This window comes from Cryptomeria japonica, chromosome 3 (assembly GCF_030272615.1).
Source record: "Cryptomeria japonica chromosome 3, Sugi_1.0, whole genome shotgun sequence".
In the NCBI taxonomy this organism is placed as follows: Eukaryota; Viridiplantae; Streptophyta; class Pinopsida; order Cupressales; family Cupressaceae; genus Cryptomeria; species Cryptomeria japonica.
In genome coordinates, this window is record NC_081407.1 from 509401840 (window position 1) to 509418712 (window position 16873).

At 37.6% G+C, this 16873-nt stretch overlaps 2 protein-coding genes across 2 annotated transcripts; both read left to right on the forward strand.

Moving 5' to 3' along the window:
- Positions 1–1184: 1184 nt before the first annotated feature.
- On the forward strand, positions 1185–1677 carry LOC131045883 (uncharacterized). Its single transcript, XM_057979551.1, has one exon. The coding sequence runs from the start codon at positions 1240–1242 to the stop codon at positions 1453–1455; it is 216 nt and encodes a 71-aa protein (XP_057835534.1). The 5' UTR covers positions 1185–1239; the 3' UTR covers positions 1456–1677.
- Positions 1678–3130: 1453 nt separating this feature from the next.
- On the forward strand, positions 3131–9202 carry LOC131045572 (uncharacterized). Its single transcript, XM_057979172.1, has 2 exons — positions 3131–3449; positions 8817–9202. The coding sequence occupies exons 1-2, from the start codon at positions 3131–3133 to the stop codon at positions 9200–9202; spliced, it is 705 nt and encodes a 234-aa protein (XP_057835155.1).
- Positions 9203–16873: the final 7671 nt, after the last annotated feature.

Genomic DNA, 16873 nt, shown 5'->3' on the forward strand with positions numbered 1-16873 from the left:
CTCCATGAAGTTATTGCCCTTTGTGACAAATGGATTCTTAGACTTCTTGAGGGAAATGAAGCTTGAAAAGTACTCATCTAGACATTGATACCCTTCTCATCATGAGGGAGTCAATTCAAATTCAAGGCACTTTTGTGATTAAAATCATTTGGAATGTCTAGGATGCTATCAAGTCTTGGCTTCTCTAGGTGTAAAATGATTTCTATAATGGCCTTTCAATCAACCAATAGACTATTTGGTGATCACATGTTCTCTCTTATCAAGATTGCTCTCTAGCCAAAATGCCATGCATTTGTGTCTTGAAAATTTTCAAACAGGGCATTACAACTATTCCAAATCCCATTCATAGAGCTACCAATAATTTCCTTCCTTAGCTAAAATTAAAAAAAATATAGATTGTCTAACCAAGATTAGGAGACCTTTCATGCTATTGTTGATGTATTCCTCCACAAATGGTCCACAAAATTAGGGTGAGGGCTTTCAATTCTTGGTGGAGGAATAGAAAATAGTATCATCATACACCATTTTATTATTATAAGTCTTACAAAGGATATATGTGGCTTTCTCCTCATCTTCCTATGGTTGACTATCTAAATCATCAGTAATAGCTTCGATCCTCTATAGAAACTTGGCATAGTATAGTTCCAAACAATAGTAAATTCCAAGCCCAGCTTACCAATCTTCTATGGGAACGTAGTTGTAGGTGACCCAATCTAAGAAAAGGGTTATTGGTGGAACTTAGTCTTCAAGAATTCTTAATAAGAAGATATAAGTTAAAATTAATTAATTTATAATTTGACATAATATAGTAAATTTCAAGCCCAGCTTACCAATCTTCTATGGAAACTTGGTTGTAGGGTGGCCCAATCTAAGAGAAGGGTTGGTGGTGGGACTTAATTTACAAGAATTCTTAATAAAAAGATATAAGTTGAAATACATCATATATATTAAGATTAATATTTTAAATTATAATAATATAAAAAAAAAGATAAAACTACACTTGTCTTACTTGTCTGTATTTGCATGATAGAGCCAGCATAAGAAGCAAAATAAGTACAGCTGCATCATAACTGAGAGGACACAAAGGCCTTGCGAGATATATACGCGTTGCCTGCAGGAGTATGGTCTATCCAGAATATCCCTACTGTCCAGCGCCGCATACACTATAAAACGAGCAAGGCAGAGTTTATACCTAAATTGTGATTGTGATTGTGATTGTGATTGTGAAGGAAAGAAAGAATGTCAGGAGCTCAAGGAGCACAGGCGGAGGGAAAGTTTACACCCACAACATACGAGTCGGTTCCGGGCGGTGCCAACAAAACAAGGGAGAGCTTAACATCACCAAAAGATGCGGGCGGAATTGAAGTTAAGAAGGCCGAGGAGGGAGAGAAACTCCCTCAACCTCCCACTCAACCCGCTAAGCAACAAGATAGCGGCATCACGGGCACTGGTTGATGCAGTTCGCTAAATACTGAAATCTTGTACCTTTTTTTTTTTTTTGGTTCCCAGCCATTCTGTAAGATAGATATCTAGGCTTTCATAGATCAGTTTGTCCTGTACCTGGATCTGTTTACCAATTTCATCTGAATGTACTACGGTGGTGGAGGTTTATAGTTAAACAAATGTAATTTGTTAACAAACAAGTAATTTAAATAAAAGAGCAATTATTATTATTAATGGTATCTATGGAACCACTTCTCTGTGTTAAAAAATATCAAAATAAGATATGCAGTTTTTTCAAAGAGGATGTAAAAATAAAAATTGATGCCTATACGTCAGTCACTACAATCCTTCACTCATCTATCTATTTATAAAAAAGAAAACTGGAGTTTTAAATACGAGTTTAAAAGCCAAAATGGAATATGGAACTGTCACCTTAAGTTATGAAGGATATGGAAATAGGAATGCTACTTGGACTTGATTTCAGGTGTTACGTGAATCATATACATTAAGCAAGTATAGCCGAAAGGCAATGGAACTTGGACTTGGTTTTTAGCTACCCACCAATTGAATGACTCGAGTTGTATGGACAAGGAATGAACATTTAGTTTGGTGTCTCCCAGCAGTGTTAAGGAGATTATGCTCATGTCAACGCACGTTGTAGGCTTATAGATATCTCTGCTCAAATAGTAGTAGCATAGCCTTAATTTCTTTCACATTCAGGGAGAATCCATTCAATAATGTTGTTATGGCCTTTAACCTTTAAATCTATTACTGTTAGAATGTTGTTATGACCTTTAACTTTTAAATCTATTACTATTAGAATGGTGGTGTTATGATCTTTAATTATGTCGAGGGTATCTACAATGACATTGGTGGTGTTATGATTTTTAATTATGTCTAGGGTATCTACAATGACATTTTCTGTAAATAAAAATCTATTTTTGAAATAATTCGATATGTAAATAAAAATCTATTTTTAAAATAATTCGATATGCAAATGACCAGTAAATGTTTTGAAACAAAAATCTATTTTTGAAATAATTATAATTTGACATGCAAATGACGGGTAAATGTCATTTGTCTCCAGCTAGATTCAAGACTCACATCTTTTTGTATGCAGAATATTTTTGATCTTCTAAAGATGATTCTCTTCTAAAATATCTCTCGACATAATTTATATATATTTTTTAAATATAAATATACTAATCTATGTTTTTACTCACCCAACCTGTCACAATACATGTCAACTAATTTCTGTCTTTCCTTTAAACTTCACCGTTCAAGTTTATGGTTTTTGAAGGTGGCCCACCTGTCCAATGACGTCAACGGCACCCACTCCGCTACCACTTATTCATTTCACGCCTTAAACAATAGTTTCTTAGCTCGAATTTGCTTTCACAAGTCGGTGAATGTTTATTCACTTGCTTCATTTCTGTTCGAAAGTCTATTATCAAATTTCTGGATTCCATTAACAGGATAGCGAACTATAGCATGTGTATTATTAGATTTGTCACTTCTTCTTGACGTTAAGAGGCGGAATGTCTTTGGGCATTGTACATTATTACCAACGTCCCCATTCAGTTTTAGGGACCATATCATCTTACGCTCCAAGAGATGAGATTGGCGCCACCGCTGGGACTGTTAGCAGTGGCTGTGCTGGGAACATGCATCCGTTTCCTCTGGCTTAATGTCCACAACCAACACCAACGGATTTGTTACACGGGCCTCCTCCATTCGACATCGGCGTGCATTCAAATCCTACTCAGAATACATCTACCTGCAATTGAACAAGACTCTAAATCCGCGCCTCAGGGAGGTATGGACGACCCGAGATTGGGGAAGAAAAGTGGAGGTGTTCTCAGGCATATTTGGGCATCTGAAGAAACAGGGGCTGGTGGCAGAGCAGTCGAAGGCGTTGTGCATTGGAGCTCGGGTAGGTCAAGAAGTGGCTGCCCTCAAAGCAATTGGTGTTGTCGACGCCATTGGCATCGATCTCGTTCCCTTTCCTCCTTGTTAGGATGAAGAAACGAATTAAAAAACAGCAGATGAACAGAATTAAATACACACATAATATAGACAAATTAGACACACAGATTTATCGTGGTTCAGCAATTGCCTACATCCACATTGAAGCAGGGGAATCATAGATTAATCACCAATCTGGTATACACATAGACAGCTGCATTCAACTACAGCAATTAACTTCAGATATGAATTACAATCAGCTCTTAAAGAGCTTGCAAAGAGAATGTGAATAGCCAAGAGTTTTGGCGGCAAACAAGGAAGGAGTCCGTTGGACTTCAACTTCCAACAATCTCCCACTGAAGGCCAACGAACTGCTGCAATAAGTAGATTTCCCCACTCAGTTCTGCTATCAGTTATTGGAAAGGCCGAGAGAAGCTCTGTAGAAATCAAACTTCTCCCACTTAACCACTTTAGTGAGCACATCAATTGGATTCAGGTCGGTATGAATCTTATCTACATGAAACTTGTCTTCTTCGACCATATGGCAAACAAAATGACTGCGAACATCAACATGTTTTGATCACGGCTGAGATGTCTGATGTTTAGTCATAAAAATTGCACTGTTGTTATCACAAAACAAAACAAAACAAAATCTGATTGCTTCAAACCCAACTCGCTGAACAAGAGTTGCAGCCATGCCATCTCTTTTGCTCCCTCAGAAAGAGCTATGTATTATGCTTCCGCGGTTGATTGAGCAACTGTATGTTGCAATTTTGAAGCCCAACTAATCGCTGCCCCGGCAAATGTGAAAGCATAACCAGAAGTAGACTTTCTTTTGTCTAAGTCACCGGCAAAATCAAAATCGGTAAACCCTTGCAAAACTGCCTTGTCCTTTCCAAACCATAAACAAAAATCAGAAGTACCTTTGAGATACCTCAAGATATACTTAACCGCCTCCCAATGTGATTTGCCCGGATTAGCCATAAATCTACTCACCAATCCCACGGCATGAGCAATGTCCGGTCGAGTAGACACCATAGCATACATGATGCTTCCAACTGCAGATTTGTATGGAATTTTATCCATAAACTCTTTATCTTCTTGTGTTTTAGGACACAATTGAGAAGACAACTGAAAATGAGAGGCTAAAGGTACACAAACAGACTTAGCATCCGCCATATCAAATCTGTCCAAGACTTTTTTAATGTAGTCTTGCTGAATTATTTTGAGTTCTTTCTTTTTTCTATCCCAAAAAATAGTCATTCCTAGTATCTTCTTTGCTGCCCCTAAATCTTTCATGGCAAATTCTTTTGCTAAATGAGTCTTAAGTTCACTCACAATCCTCATGCTTGTGTCGGCCACTAGCATATCATCCACATAAAGAAGAAGAATGGCAAATTCGCCATTAGGAAGCTTCTTGTAATAGATACAAGGATCAGACTCGCTGCGAATAAACTTGTGATCAATCATGAACTTGTCAAATTTAAGATACCACTGTCGAGGGGCTTGCTTAAACCCATACAAACTGTGTTTCAATATGCAATAAAAGTGTTCCTGCCCCTTTTTGATGAACCCTTCCGGCTAATGCATAAATAGTTCCTCATCAAGATCGCCATGGAGAAATGTCGTCTTCACATCTAGCTGTTCAAGTTCAAGATCCCAGGGTGCAACTAAGCCCAATACTACTTGGATGGTAGTCATTTTAACTACTGGCGAGAAAATTTCTTTGAAGTTGAGGTCTTGCTGCTGAGCATATCCCTTTACAACCAGTCTTGCTCGAAATCTTTTGTGACCATCGGCTTCATCGTTTAGTTTGTATACCCATTTATTTCTTAATGCCTTTCTGTCAAGCGGAAGTGGCACCAAATCTCATGTCTGATTTCTCACTAGTGTGGCCATTTCTTCGCACATTGCAGCATGTCAGTTATCACGGTCTACATTTTTATAAGCCTCTTTGTATGTTGCAAGCTCTGTTTGATCAGAGATGAGCAAAGAAGGTTCAGCCTCTTCACAGAACAATAAGTCATAATCAGAAAATTTTGCAGGAGGTCGCCTCTGTCTGGTTGATTTCCTCAATTGACTCTCGGCTGGAGTAGTAGAACCATTATGTGTCCCCTGTTTATGTACATTTACATTGCTCCCACTGTTAATGTCTCTACTAATATCCCTGTTTGTTTTCCTATCTGCAGGGTATGCGAAAACTTATGGATTTTTATCCACATTGTGTGCAGACAATTCGCGGGAAAATGAACCTCAAGAAACATCGTGCTCTGCCTGCCATGACTATTTGTGTAGGGAGTTGGGTCTGCGGGAGGGGGTTGCCACATCACCATCGGCAGTTTGGATGCACGATGGTGGCAGAGACCCCGTAGCAGCAGGTGAGTGCAGGGGACGGGGCGGTGCAAAGACCGTGGCGTGAGAGTGGGCGGGGAGCTCATGGGAGGGAGCTTGCACATAGGGGAAGGACACTACGGGGGGTTTGCGGGGAGCCTACAACGTTGGCAGGTCCCGCGAGGAGTGAGGAGAGGCTGCAGGGAATCTGCGGGGAGAAGGAGAGGAGACTGGGGGGTGCGGAAGCTGCAGGGAGCTCACGGGGTGTGGGGAGGATGAAACACATCGTGCAGGCTGAGATGGAGTTGAAGACCACCGTGTGGGTTGCCTAGCCAATTGAATAAAGGGAGCCAAGGTTTCCTGCAATATGAGTGGTATTTTGGGGAGAATTCGCTCTGTTTTGGAGACCCCCAATTTCAAAGTTACAAGAAGACCAAACATTTTCATCACTCTCTTCATCATTCTCAAACTGAGAATTGTATTCAATAGATGTAGATGTCATAAGAGCTCCCACTGAATGAGAGACCGGAGGCAGAGCGCTGGTAGTTGAATTCTAAAATAGAGACATAGGGACAAATTTTGTCTCTGATTTATTTGAATCTTATAGTGCGAGAAAGGAGGTTTCATAGAAAACTACATCTCTGCTGCAAACAATCCTTTTGTGAACTGAATCCCACAATCTGAAACCAAACTGCTCTTCTCCATACCCCACAAAGATACATTTCAGTGACTTTGGATCCAATTTCGTTCGCTTTTCCTTGGGTATATGCGAGAAGGCTTCGCATCCAAACACATGAAGATGCGACTATGAAATCCTCTTCCCTTGCCATTCCTCTTCCAAAATACCAAAATCCAATTTAGATGATGGACTTCGGTTGATTAAATATAATGTTGTGTTACACGCTTTTGCCCAAAATTCTTTGCCTAAACCTGCATTAGACAACATACATCGTGTCTTCTCAAGAATTGTTCTATTCATCCTCTCGGCTGCACCGTTTTCTTGAGGAGTGAAAGGAACAACCTTGATTCTTCTAATCCCATTATCAGCACAAAAATCATCAAATTCATGTGAATAAAAATCCCCACCTTTATCGGTTTGTAAGCATTTAATCCTATGCCCAATCTGATTTTCAACTAAAGCCTTGAAATTTTTAAATTTTGAAAACACTTCAGATTTCCTAGAAAGCATATAAATCCATACTTTTCTTGTACAATCATCAAGAAATGTTACAAAATAGTTAGCTCCTCCAATGGAGGTTACCTCGGTTGGTCCAAAAACATCCGAGTATACAAGCTCCAGCGGTGTTGTCTTTGTGTCACGCCCACCTTTCAAAAAACTGACTCTCTTTTGTTTGTCATAGAAACAATGTTCACAAAAGGCTAAGTCAACAAGCTTGAGGCCCAGTAGGTGATTTCTTGTATGCATAACATGGAGACCTTTCTTGCTAATGTGCCCAAGTCTTTGATACCAAGATCTGCTTTGTTGTCCTCAATCACCATTGCAGCTCCCACTTCACCATGAGTCTTAAATATGTATAGACTTCCCACTTTATTACCATTTGCAATCAGCATGGTACCATGTGTTACTTTCCATGTATCCAGGAGAAAATTAACATTAAGACATTGACCAAAGAATTGTCCAACGGATATCAAATTTCGCTTCAATTTTGGGACATGGAGAACATCTTTGAGCAACCATGTTTTACCACCTTCTAATGGCAACAATACATCTCCTTTGCCTGTAATTTCACAAGCTTTGTTATCTCCTAAGAAAACATTGTCAAAATGACCTTCATGGTAGTTAATGAACGCTTCAAGACATGAGGTAGCATGATAGGAGGCACTGGAATCAAGCACCCATGAATCTGGAGTAGTGTCGGTTGTTGAAAGGATTAAAACACTATCATCTTTATCATAAACTGTATTTGCTTCATTGTCCCACACTCTCTCTTGTGCTCTTTTGAAATTTCTACAATCCTTTTTCACATGACCAGCTTTGTCACAAAACTAACATTCACCATTTCTGTTTCTAGACTTCGATCTCTTTGTTGATTTCGAACGTCTATGGTAATTATTTATGCCTCTATTATGACTTCTACCTCTATTATCGGTGTTGACCACCGTTAAGGCTTCACCAGATGAAGGTTCATCATTCTTTCTTCTCAAATCCTCGTTGAGAAGAGTAGCTGCTACATCATTAAAAACTAACTTATTTTTACTGGATATAGATGTGCTAACTGTTGTTACAACACCATCCCAGCTACTTGGTAAGGAATGTAATAATAAAACAGCCTTGTTTTCATCATCTTGTGTCATCCCCACCGAAGTCGCTTGACTAATCAATGTATTGAATTCATTGATGTGGTTTGCCATAGCACAACCTTCCTTCATTTTCAGTTTGTACAAGCGCTTCATAATAAAAACTTTATTTGCAGTCAATGCCATTTCATACATGGCTGAGAGTCTATCCCATACTTTTTTTGTTGTTGCATCACCCGTGACATTGAAGAGAACATTATTGGACAGCGAGAGAAAAATTGTCGCTCTCGCCTTCTTGTCCAATTTATCTCAATCTTCATCAGCCATCCCAGCTGGTTTCTTTGCTTTCCCTTCAAGCGCGAGTGAAAGGTCTTGCTTTATCAGCAAAGACTCCATCTGCACTTTCCATAACCCGAAGCTCTGACCGAAGAACTTCTCTATCTTCGATTCTTCCATGATTCTGGAAATTCAAACACCAAAATCTAAAGAGAGATCTAACCTCGCTCTGATACCAATTGTTAGGATGAAGAAACGAATTAAAAAACAGCAGATGAACAGAATTAAATACACACACAACACAAACAAATTAAACACACAGATTTATCGTGGTTCAGCAATTGCCTACATCCACATTGAAGCAGGGGAATTATAGATTAATCACCAATCTGGTATACACATATACAGCTGCATTCATCTACATCAATTAACTTCAGAAATGAATTACAATCAGCTCTTAAAGACCTTGCAAAGAGAATGTGAATAGCCAAAAATTTTAACGACAAACAAGAAAAGAGTCGGTTGGACTTCAACTTCCAACACTCCTCTGGTTCTCTCTAGTGACATGCATTCTCACCCATTTCAAGACGACACTTTTGATTTTGAATTCTCGAATGCCTTCGACCATGCGCTTTATCCCTCTCTGTTTGTGTCTGAGATCGAGCGGACCCTCAAGCCTGGTGGCGTCGCCGTCGTACATGTTTCTGCCCACAGACGAGGAGATAAGTACTCTGTAAATGATCTCTTCAGCCCTGATCCCTTCATTGCTCTGTTTAAAAAGTCCAGTCTTGTACATGTCCGGAAGGTCGATGCCTTCGGCCTCGACACGGAAATCGTCCTACGTAAGAATAGTAGTGGGATTGTGAGTCCGACTGTAAAAGAAGCCCATTTGCCCTATTCAAAATTTGTCTCTGAAATGCCAGTATAATGGGTAGCCCAAGTTCTCTGTATATCTCTCCACATCGCTCATGAAAGGTGTATATCAATGGTGGTGGAAGTAAGACAGAGATTGCTCTTCTTCATCAATTCGAATTTTACTATGAACCATTAGAAATTCCCGTACGCTAGTAGACAGGTTACACACAAATAATTCAAACAAGAAATTGAGCGTTTCTTAACGATCTTAATGAATTATAAGAATGGCATCTAAAGTCAAGAGTTTAAAATTAAGACTCATCAATTTGGTGTTATTTTATTTACATGAAATGATGGGTAAATGCATGAAATATGTCATGTTTCAGCTTTTGTGGAGGTGTTATTTTTTTACTCCAAATAAAATAGAACCCTCGCCATTTCTTTCCAACTAGATTCACACCTTTTTGCATGCAGGACTTTAATGGATTTATATTCTTGATGTTTAGTATTTTAGAAAAATATTTATTTTATAATAATTTTTTTCTATTATAAGGTATCTCTCGGCATATCTTACATATATTTTTTAAATATAAGTATACTAGTTATGTCGAGAGACATCTACAATGACATCAAAATGTTCATAAACAAAAATTCATTTTTGAAACAATTTCACATTCAAATGACGGGTAAATGCATGAAATATGTCATGTTTCAGTTTTTTATGGAGGTGTTATTTTATTACTCCAAATAAAATAGAACCCTCACCACTTGTCTTCAACTAGATTCACAATTTTTTGCATGCAAGAGTTTAATGGATTTGTATTCTTGGTGTTTAGTATTTTAGAAGAATATTTATTTTACAATGATTCTCTATTATTATAAGATATCTCTCTGCATATTTTACATATATATTTTAAATATAGATATACTACTTTAAGTTCTTACATGTAGACATAAATAATTTATTTTAAATCTTATTTTTGGTGTTTAAATGATTGTCAAGTTTGTTTGGTTTTCACATTCATGTCAGTACATTGCATCTTGTCATTGTAAAATAACACCAAATTGACGTGTCTTAATTTTAAACCCTTGGCTTTAGATGCCATTCTTATTTATAATTCATTAAGATCGTTAAGAAACACTCAATTTTTTGTTATGTCAAGAGACATCTACAGTGACATCAAAATGTTCGTAAACAAAAATCTATTTTTGAAACAATTTCACATGCAATTGACGGGTAAATGCATGAAATATGCCATGTTTCAGTTTTTTATGGAGGTATTATTTCATTACTCCAAATAAAATAGAACCCTCGCCACTTGTCTTCAACTAGATTCACAACTTTTTGCATGCAAGAGTTTAATGGATTTGTATTCTTGGTGTTTACTATTTTAGAAGAACATTTATTTTACAATGCTTCTCTACTATTATAAGATATCTCTCCGCATATTTTACATATATATTTTAAATATAGATATACTACTTTAAGTTATTACATGTAGACATAAATAATTTATGTTAAATCTTATTTTTGATGTTTAAATGATTGTCAAATTTAACATAAAAGATAAAGAGTTTTTTTTTCACATTCATGTCAGTACACTACATCTTGTCATTGTAAAAGAACACCAAATTGACGTGTCTTAATTTTAAACCCTTGGCTTTAGATGTCATTCTTATTTATAATTCATTAAGATCATTAAGAAACACTCAATTTCTTGTTATGTCGAGAGACATCTACAATGACATCAAAACGTCTGTAAACAAAAGTCCATTTTTGAAACAATTTCACATGCAATTGACAGAATGCCATGTTTCAGTTTTTTATGGAGGTGTTATTTTATTACTCCAAATAAAATAGAACCCTCACCACTTGTCTTCAACTAGATTCGCAACTTTTTGCATGCAGGAGTTTAATGGATTTGTTTTCTTGGTGTTTAGTATTTTAGAAGAACATTTATTTTACAATGATTCTCTTCTATTATAAGATATCTCTCGGCATATTTTACTTATATTTTTTTAATATAAGTATACTAGTCTTTAAATCTATTATTTAACTCCAATAAATGACCATAGCTACATACTTAAACTCTAAGAAATTATCATAACCACATGGCCCAACAAAACAAGAGTACATAATCACACAGTCAACAAAACAAGAGTACATGAAAGCACACAGTCAACAAAACAAGAGTACATGAGCACATAACCACTACAACCACTACATGGCATAGACAATAAACACATAACCACACAACCAACAAAACAAGAGTACATGAGTACATAACCACTAAAACAGTCACTGGTTAACAACTTATGTCTGTCCATCAGTCTATGGATGAAAAGTAGAACTGAACTTCAAATCTATCTTTATCTTCTTCCAAAGTGTTCTCCAAAAATATCCAACAAACTTAGTGTCTTTGTTTGAAACTATGCTCTTAGGTAATCCATGCAATCTCACCACTTCCTTGAAAAATAGGTATGCTACATGCAATGCATCTAATGTCTTCTTACAAGGTATGAAATGAGCCATCTTCAAGAATCTATCCACTACCACAAATATATAATCATTTTCTCTCGATGTTTTAGGTAATCCAAGTACAAAATCCATGCTTATATCCTCCCAAGGTCTTACCGGTACTGTTAAAGGCTTATACAATCCCACATTCTGACTACTACCCTTTGCAACTTGACAAACTCTACAACTTTGCACATATTTCTTGACATCCTTATGAATCTGGGGCCAAAAGTACCTACTATTTTGTCAATACCAAAATGTCCAGCTAATCCTCCACTGTGTTTCTCCTTTATCAGATTCTCCCTCATAGAACTCTTAGGTATGCACAACTGAAGTCCTCTGAATAACATCCCATCCTGAATGAAGTAATCCAACCATTTGCTTCTATCTACCATAACTAGTTCTCTACATGCTTTCCAAGGTTCTGCAAAATCTGGGTCATCGTCATACAAGGTCTTCAATTCTTCAAATCCCAATACTGTCACTCTCATCTCTGTCAGTAAAATCCTTCTCCTACTCAATGCATCAACAACTTTGTTAAATTTTCCACTTCTATGCTTCAACACAAAGGTGTAACTCTACAAGAATTCTACCCATCTCATATGTCTCTGATTCAACTTACTCTAACAGTTCAAATACTACAAAGCTTGATGATCTGTATACACCACAAACTCCTTAGGCAATAGATAGTGTCTCCACTTCTTCAGGGCTTGAACTATGGCATAACACTCTTGATCATACACTGAATATCTCCTCCACGCATCATTCAATTTCTCACTAAAATAACTTGTTGCTCTCCCTTCCTGACTCAAGACTGCTCCTATTGTTGTTCCAGTTGCATCACAATCCACTTGAAATACTTTATTAAAATCCGGTAAAGCTAACACAAGCTGCTCAATCACTTTTTGCTTCAATAGTTCAAAACTTTTGTTTGCTCCAGTGGTCCATTTGAATTCCTTCCGATCTCCCCTCATGGTCTCAGTCATAGGGTTACAAACTAAGCTGAAATTTCTGATGAACTTCCAGTAAAAACTAGCCAATCCATGAAATGATCTTACCTCTCCAATGCTTTCCAGTGTAGGCCACTCAACAATCGCTTTCACTTTCTCAAGGTCCATCTTCAAACCATCCTAAGATATCACAAATCCCAAATAGACTAACTCATCCTTCATGAAAGTACACTTCTTAATATTGATCAGCAACTTTTCTTCTCTCAACCTCTACAAAACTTGTCTCAACTACAACAAATGTTCCTCCTTTGTCTTACTGAAAATCAAAATGTCATCTAAATACACAATAACAAACTTACCCAGGAAGTTCTTCAATACCTCATTCATCAGCCTCTTCAAAGTACTTGATGCATTAGTTAACCCAAAAGGCATCACCAACCATTCATACAGTCCTTCATTTGTCTTGAATGTTGTCTTCCACTGATCTCCCTCTCTGATCCTGGGCTGATGATATCCACTCTTCAAATCTATCTTTGTAAAGTATTTTGCTCCACTCAAACAGTCCATTATGTCATCCATCCTAGGCAAAGGAAACTGGTATTTCACTGTGATCTTGTTTATTGCTCTGGAATCAGTATGCATTTTCCACGTTCCATTCTTATTAGGTGCTAATACTGTTGGTACTGCACAAGGGCTTAGACTCTCCCTAATCAAATATTTCTTCAACAGCTCCTGCACTTGTCTATTCAGCTCCTCATTCTTTGTCGGTGTCATCTCGTGTGCAGCTTTGTTAGGAAAACTAGCTCTGGGAACCAAGTCCATACAATGATTGATACTTCTCACAGGTGGCAATCCATCAAGTACATTATCTGAAATGATGTCTTCATGCTCCGGATTCTTAATCTTCTTAGGAATTAAGGCAAAACACACATTCTCATGTCTCAATCCATCCAGGAATTTCCTTCCATCTACAAAATAGTTTCTAGCATTTGTACAGACTTCATTCTTTGAAGGTTCCTCCAAGGGCAACAAGGTTTGCTTCATTCCATTGGCCACAATAGTGTATGTATTCTTTCTCCCATCATGTACTGCATATCTATCAAACTGCCAAGGTCTACCCAACAAAAGATGACAAATATCCATAGGCATAATATCACACAAGACTTCATCATGATAACTCCCAATTTTCAATTTTACCAAACATTGCTCACTTACTAACAACTTATGTTCATGATGAATCCATGCTATCTGATAAGGCTTAGGGTGTTTCAATCTCTCCAAATTCAGCTTATTCACCATCTCTTTTGAAACAAGATTATCTGAACTACCACTATCAATAACAACTTTACAACACTTATCAGATACCTTACATTTGGTTTTGAACAAATTCTTCCTCTGCAAGGGCTCTTCATCTCCTCTGGTTTGACACAAAGCTCTCCTTATCATCAATAGTTCTCCATCTTCCGGTTTATTGTCTGATCTAGTCAGGTTTTCTTCCACCACTGCTGCTCTTCCGGTATTCTCTGTCTTCTTACACTCGAAACCACAATGTCCTTCTCCTCCACACTTATGGAAAGTTCCTCCAAATGTTCTTTTGTCTTGTCTTCCAAAATTCTTATTCTGATAGCCATCTGGTTCTCTCCTCTGGTAGAAATTTCTATCATCCTTTCGATATGAATTACCTTCTTTGTTCACTTCCTTGTCCTTTTTTTGATCTGTACAGGTTCCTCTACCTCTGGTATATCCTCTACCTCCTTGAAATCTTCCTCCTATAAACCTTCCACCTCTGCCTCTCTGCCTCTGCTCATGTCTTTTGTTTAACTTCTCTTCGGCCTTTAGGACATACTGGTAAGCCTCTTCAACACTCTCCAATTTGATCAAACTGAGTTCATCTTGTATAGACATCTGCAATCCATTCAAATATCTTGGAACTTGTTCAACTTCATCATCAACATGTCTGGATCTGATGATCAACTTGTAAAATGCTTCGGTGTACTCCTTCACACTAGATTCCTTTTGTCTCAAATTTTGCAACTTCCGAAACAGATTCACTTGATAATCAGTTGGCATAAACTTTGATTTCAACTTAGCAATCATCTGATCCCATGTCTTAATCTTCTCTTTACCTCTTCTTTGTCTATCAACTTGCAAATACTTCCACCAAAGAGATACATGACCTTTCAACTAGGTACAGGCATATTTCACCTTCCTTTCTTCTGCAGTGTTTTCAAAATAAAAATACTTCTCCATCTTCGAGATCCAATCCATCAACTCATCTGAATCCAACTTCCCATCATATTCTGGTGGGGTAAAATGAGGTTTAGTATTTGCCCTACTCAAAACCCTCAAAAACCTTTCTTCATCTAGATCAACCACCGGTGGGTTTTCTTTTTCTATTGGGGCTTCTTCTTCTTCATCTTCACTTACATCTTCAATATGTCGGCCTCTTCTCTGGGTTGTCTCCATAGCTTCCAACTGGGCTTCTATCCCTCGCAACATCTCCATCACAGCAAGGTCTGCATTCCCATGTGCTCCACCATTCCTAGCTCCTCTTCGTGCCATCGTTTACACCTGTCCTCTGCATCTTTAGGTCGGATCCACAATCTGCCACCCTACAACAAAAAAATTAGGACACGCAACCTTTGGAATGAAACTTCGCTCTAATACCACTTGAAGTAGTCACCGGTTAGGAGGGACCTCAAAGAGATCAATCTGGACGGGTCAGCAAGAGTAAACACAACGGAAACACAAAGATATGATGGAGGCAATGTAGAATAGATTGTATTATTTCATGAAAAATTGATTACAACCAACCGATAACAACTGGGTTACAGCATAACCGGCTCACAGGCCTGCTAAAACATGCTCAAAGTACAAAATAGGTCACAACCGAGACCTTGAATCTTAAGATCTATCTTCTACGCTCAGTCTAGCTACTTGATTCTTTGATTGATTACATTCTAATGTGCAATTACAATTATATATACGATCCAAAGGATTCCGATCGGCCCAAAAAGGGATCAAAACCCGAAGAACAAGACCTAACAGTAAAATCAACAAGGTCGGCCTCTGCCAAGAGATTCCTCTGGAAAATCCAAAGGATGAAGTGTAGATCGCGAAAAAGATCAGCCACAGGCCAAGGAAAATCGGAATCAACGCCCAAGGCTCTGCAAGCTTCAGAAGGGGTTCTGGTAGATCACCAAATTAGGTCCAGGCAACCAGTAACAAGAAAATTGTCAACCGGTAATAGGAAATTGTCAAGGAAACCGATAGTGATAACTTGTCGAAAAATGATCCAAATGTGATGCGGTCTGGAAATAAGAAAGATGATCAAGTCTTCAAGTAGAATCCAATTCCACAAGATCTGCTGAGCCAAAACCAGGATACACAGAAAGAAAATTTGAAACTATAAACAGAAAGCAAAACAGAAAGAAAATATTTTTGGTTGATGCAATATTGCTATGAACCGGGGATGCTCCTGCATTAACCACATAGCATGGACATAATACATACAAAACAAGACAGTAATACATAACTACATAGCCAACAAAACAAGAGTACACAACCAACAAAACAAGATAACAAAACAAAACATGAGTACACAACCAGCAAAACAAGATAACCACATAGCATGGACAATACATAAAAAACAAGACAAAAATACATAACTACACTGCCAACAAAACATGAGTACATGATTATATAACCAAGAGTATGGACAAAGTATAGAGAAAACAAAACAAGAGTACATAATTAAGAATATAAAAAGAAAACATAAAGCATGTCAATTTTTAATCTAGAGTACCTCAAGGTAATGTTAATGGGGTAATGTTCAATAGTAGATTAACCATAAAATTTTGGTTGTTATTTACAGAGTATCTCAAGGTAATGTTCATGAGGTAATGTTTAATAGTAGATTAACCATAAAACCTTAGTTGTTACTTTAACAACAGTATAGGCAAAGCATGCGAGTTGTTACCTAGAGTACCTCAAGGTAATGCGCAATAGTAAGTTAACCACAAAATATTAGTTGTTACTTATAGTACCTCCAATAAATTACCATCACCACATACCCCAAGAGCACATACAAGATGTGGAGAATATAGACAAAGCAATGCAGGAGCATCCCCGGTTCATAGCAATCTTGCATCAACCAAAAATATTACCTTTTTGTTTTACTTTTTGTTTGCAGTTTCAGCATTTATATATGTGTTTCCTGGATTTGGCTCACTAGAACTTGCGGAGTTGGATTCTGCTTGAAGACTTTATCATCTTC

Bases quoted from the DNA above. Each gene is read 5' to 3' on its own strand.
- LOC131045883 (XM_057979551.1), top strand. From the start codon at position 1,240: ATGTCAGGAGCTCAAGGAGCACAGGCGGAGGGAAAGTTTACACCCACA.
- LOC131045572 (XM_057979172.1), top strand. From the start codon at position 3,131: ATGTCCACAACCAACACCAACGGATTTGTTACACGGGCCTCCTCCATT. The intron at 3,450-8,816 runs CTCCTTGTTAGG...CAACTTCCAACA, and splicing joins CATCGATCTCGTTCCCTTTC to CTCCTCTGGTTCTCTCTAGT.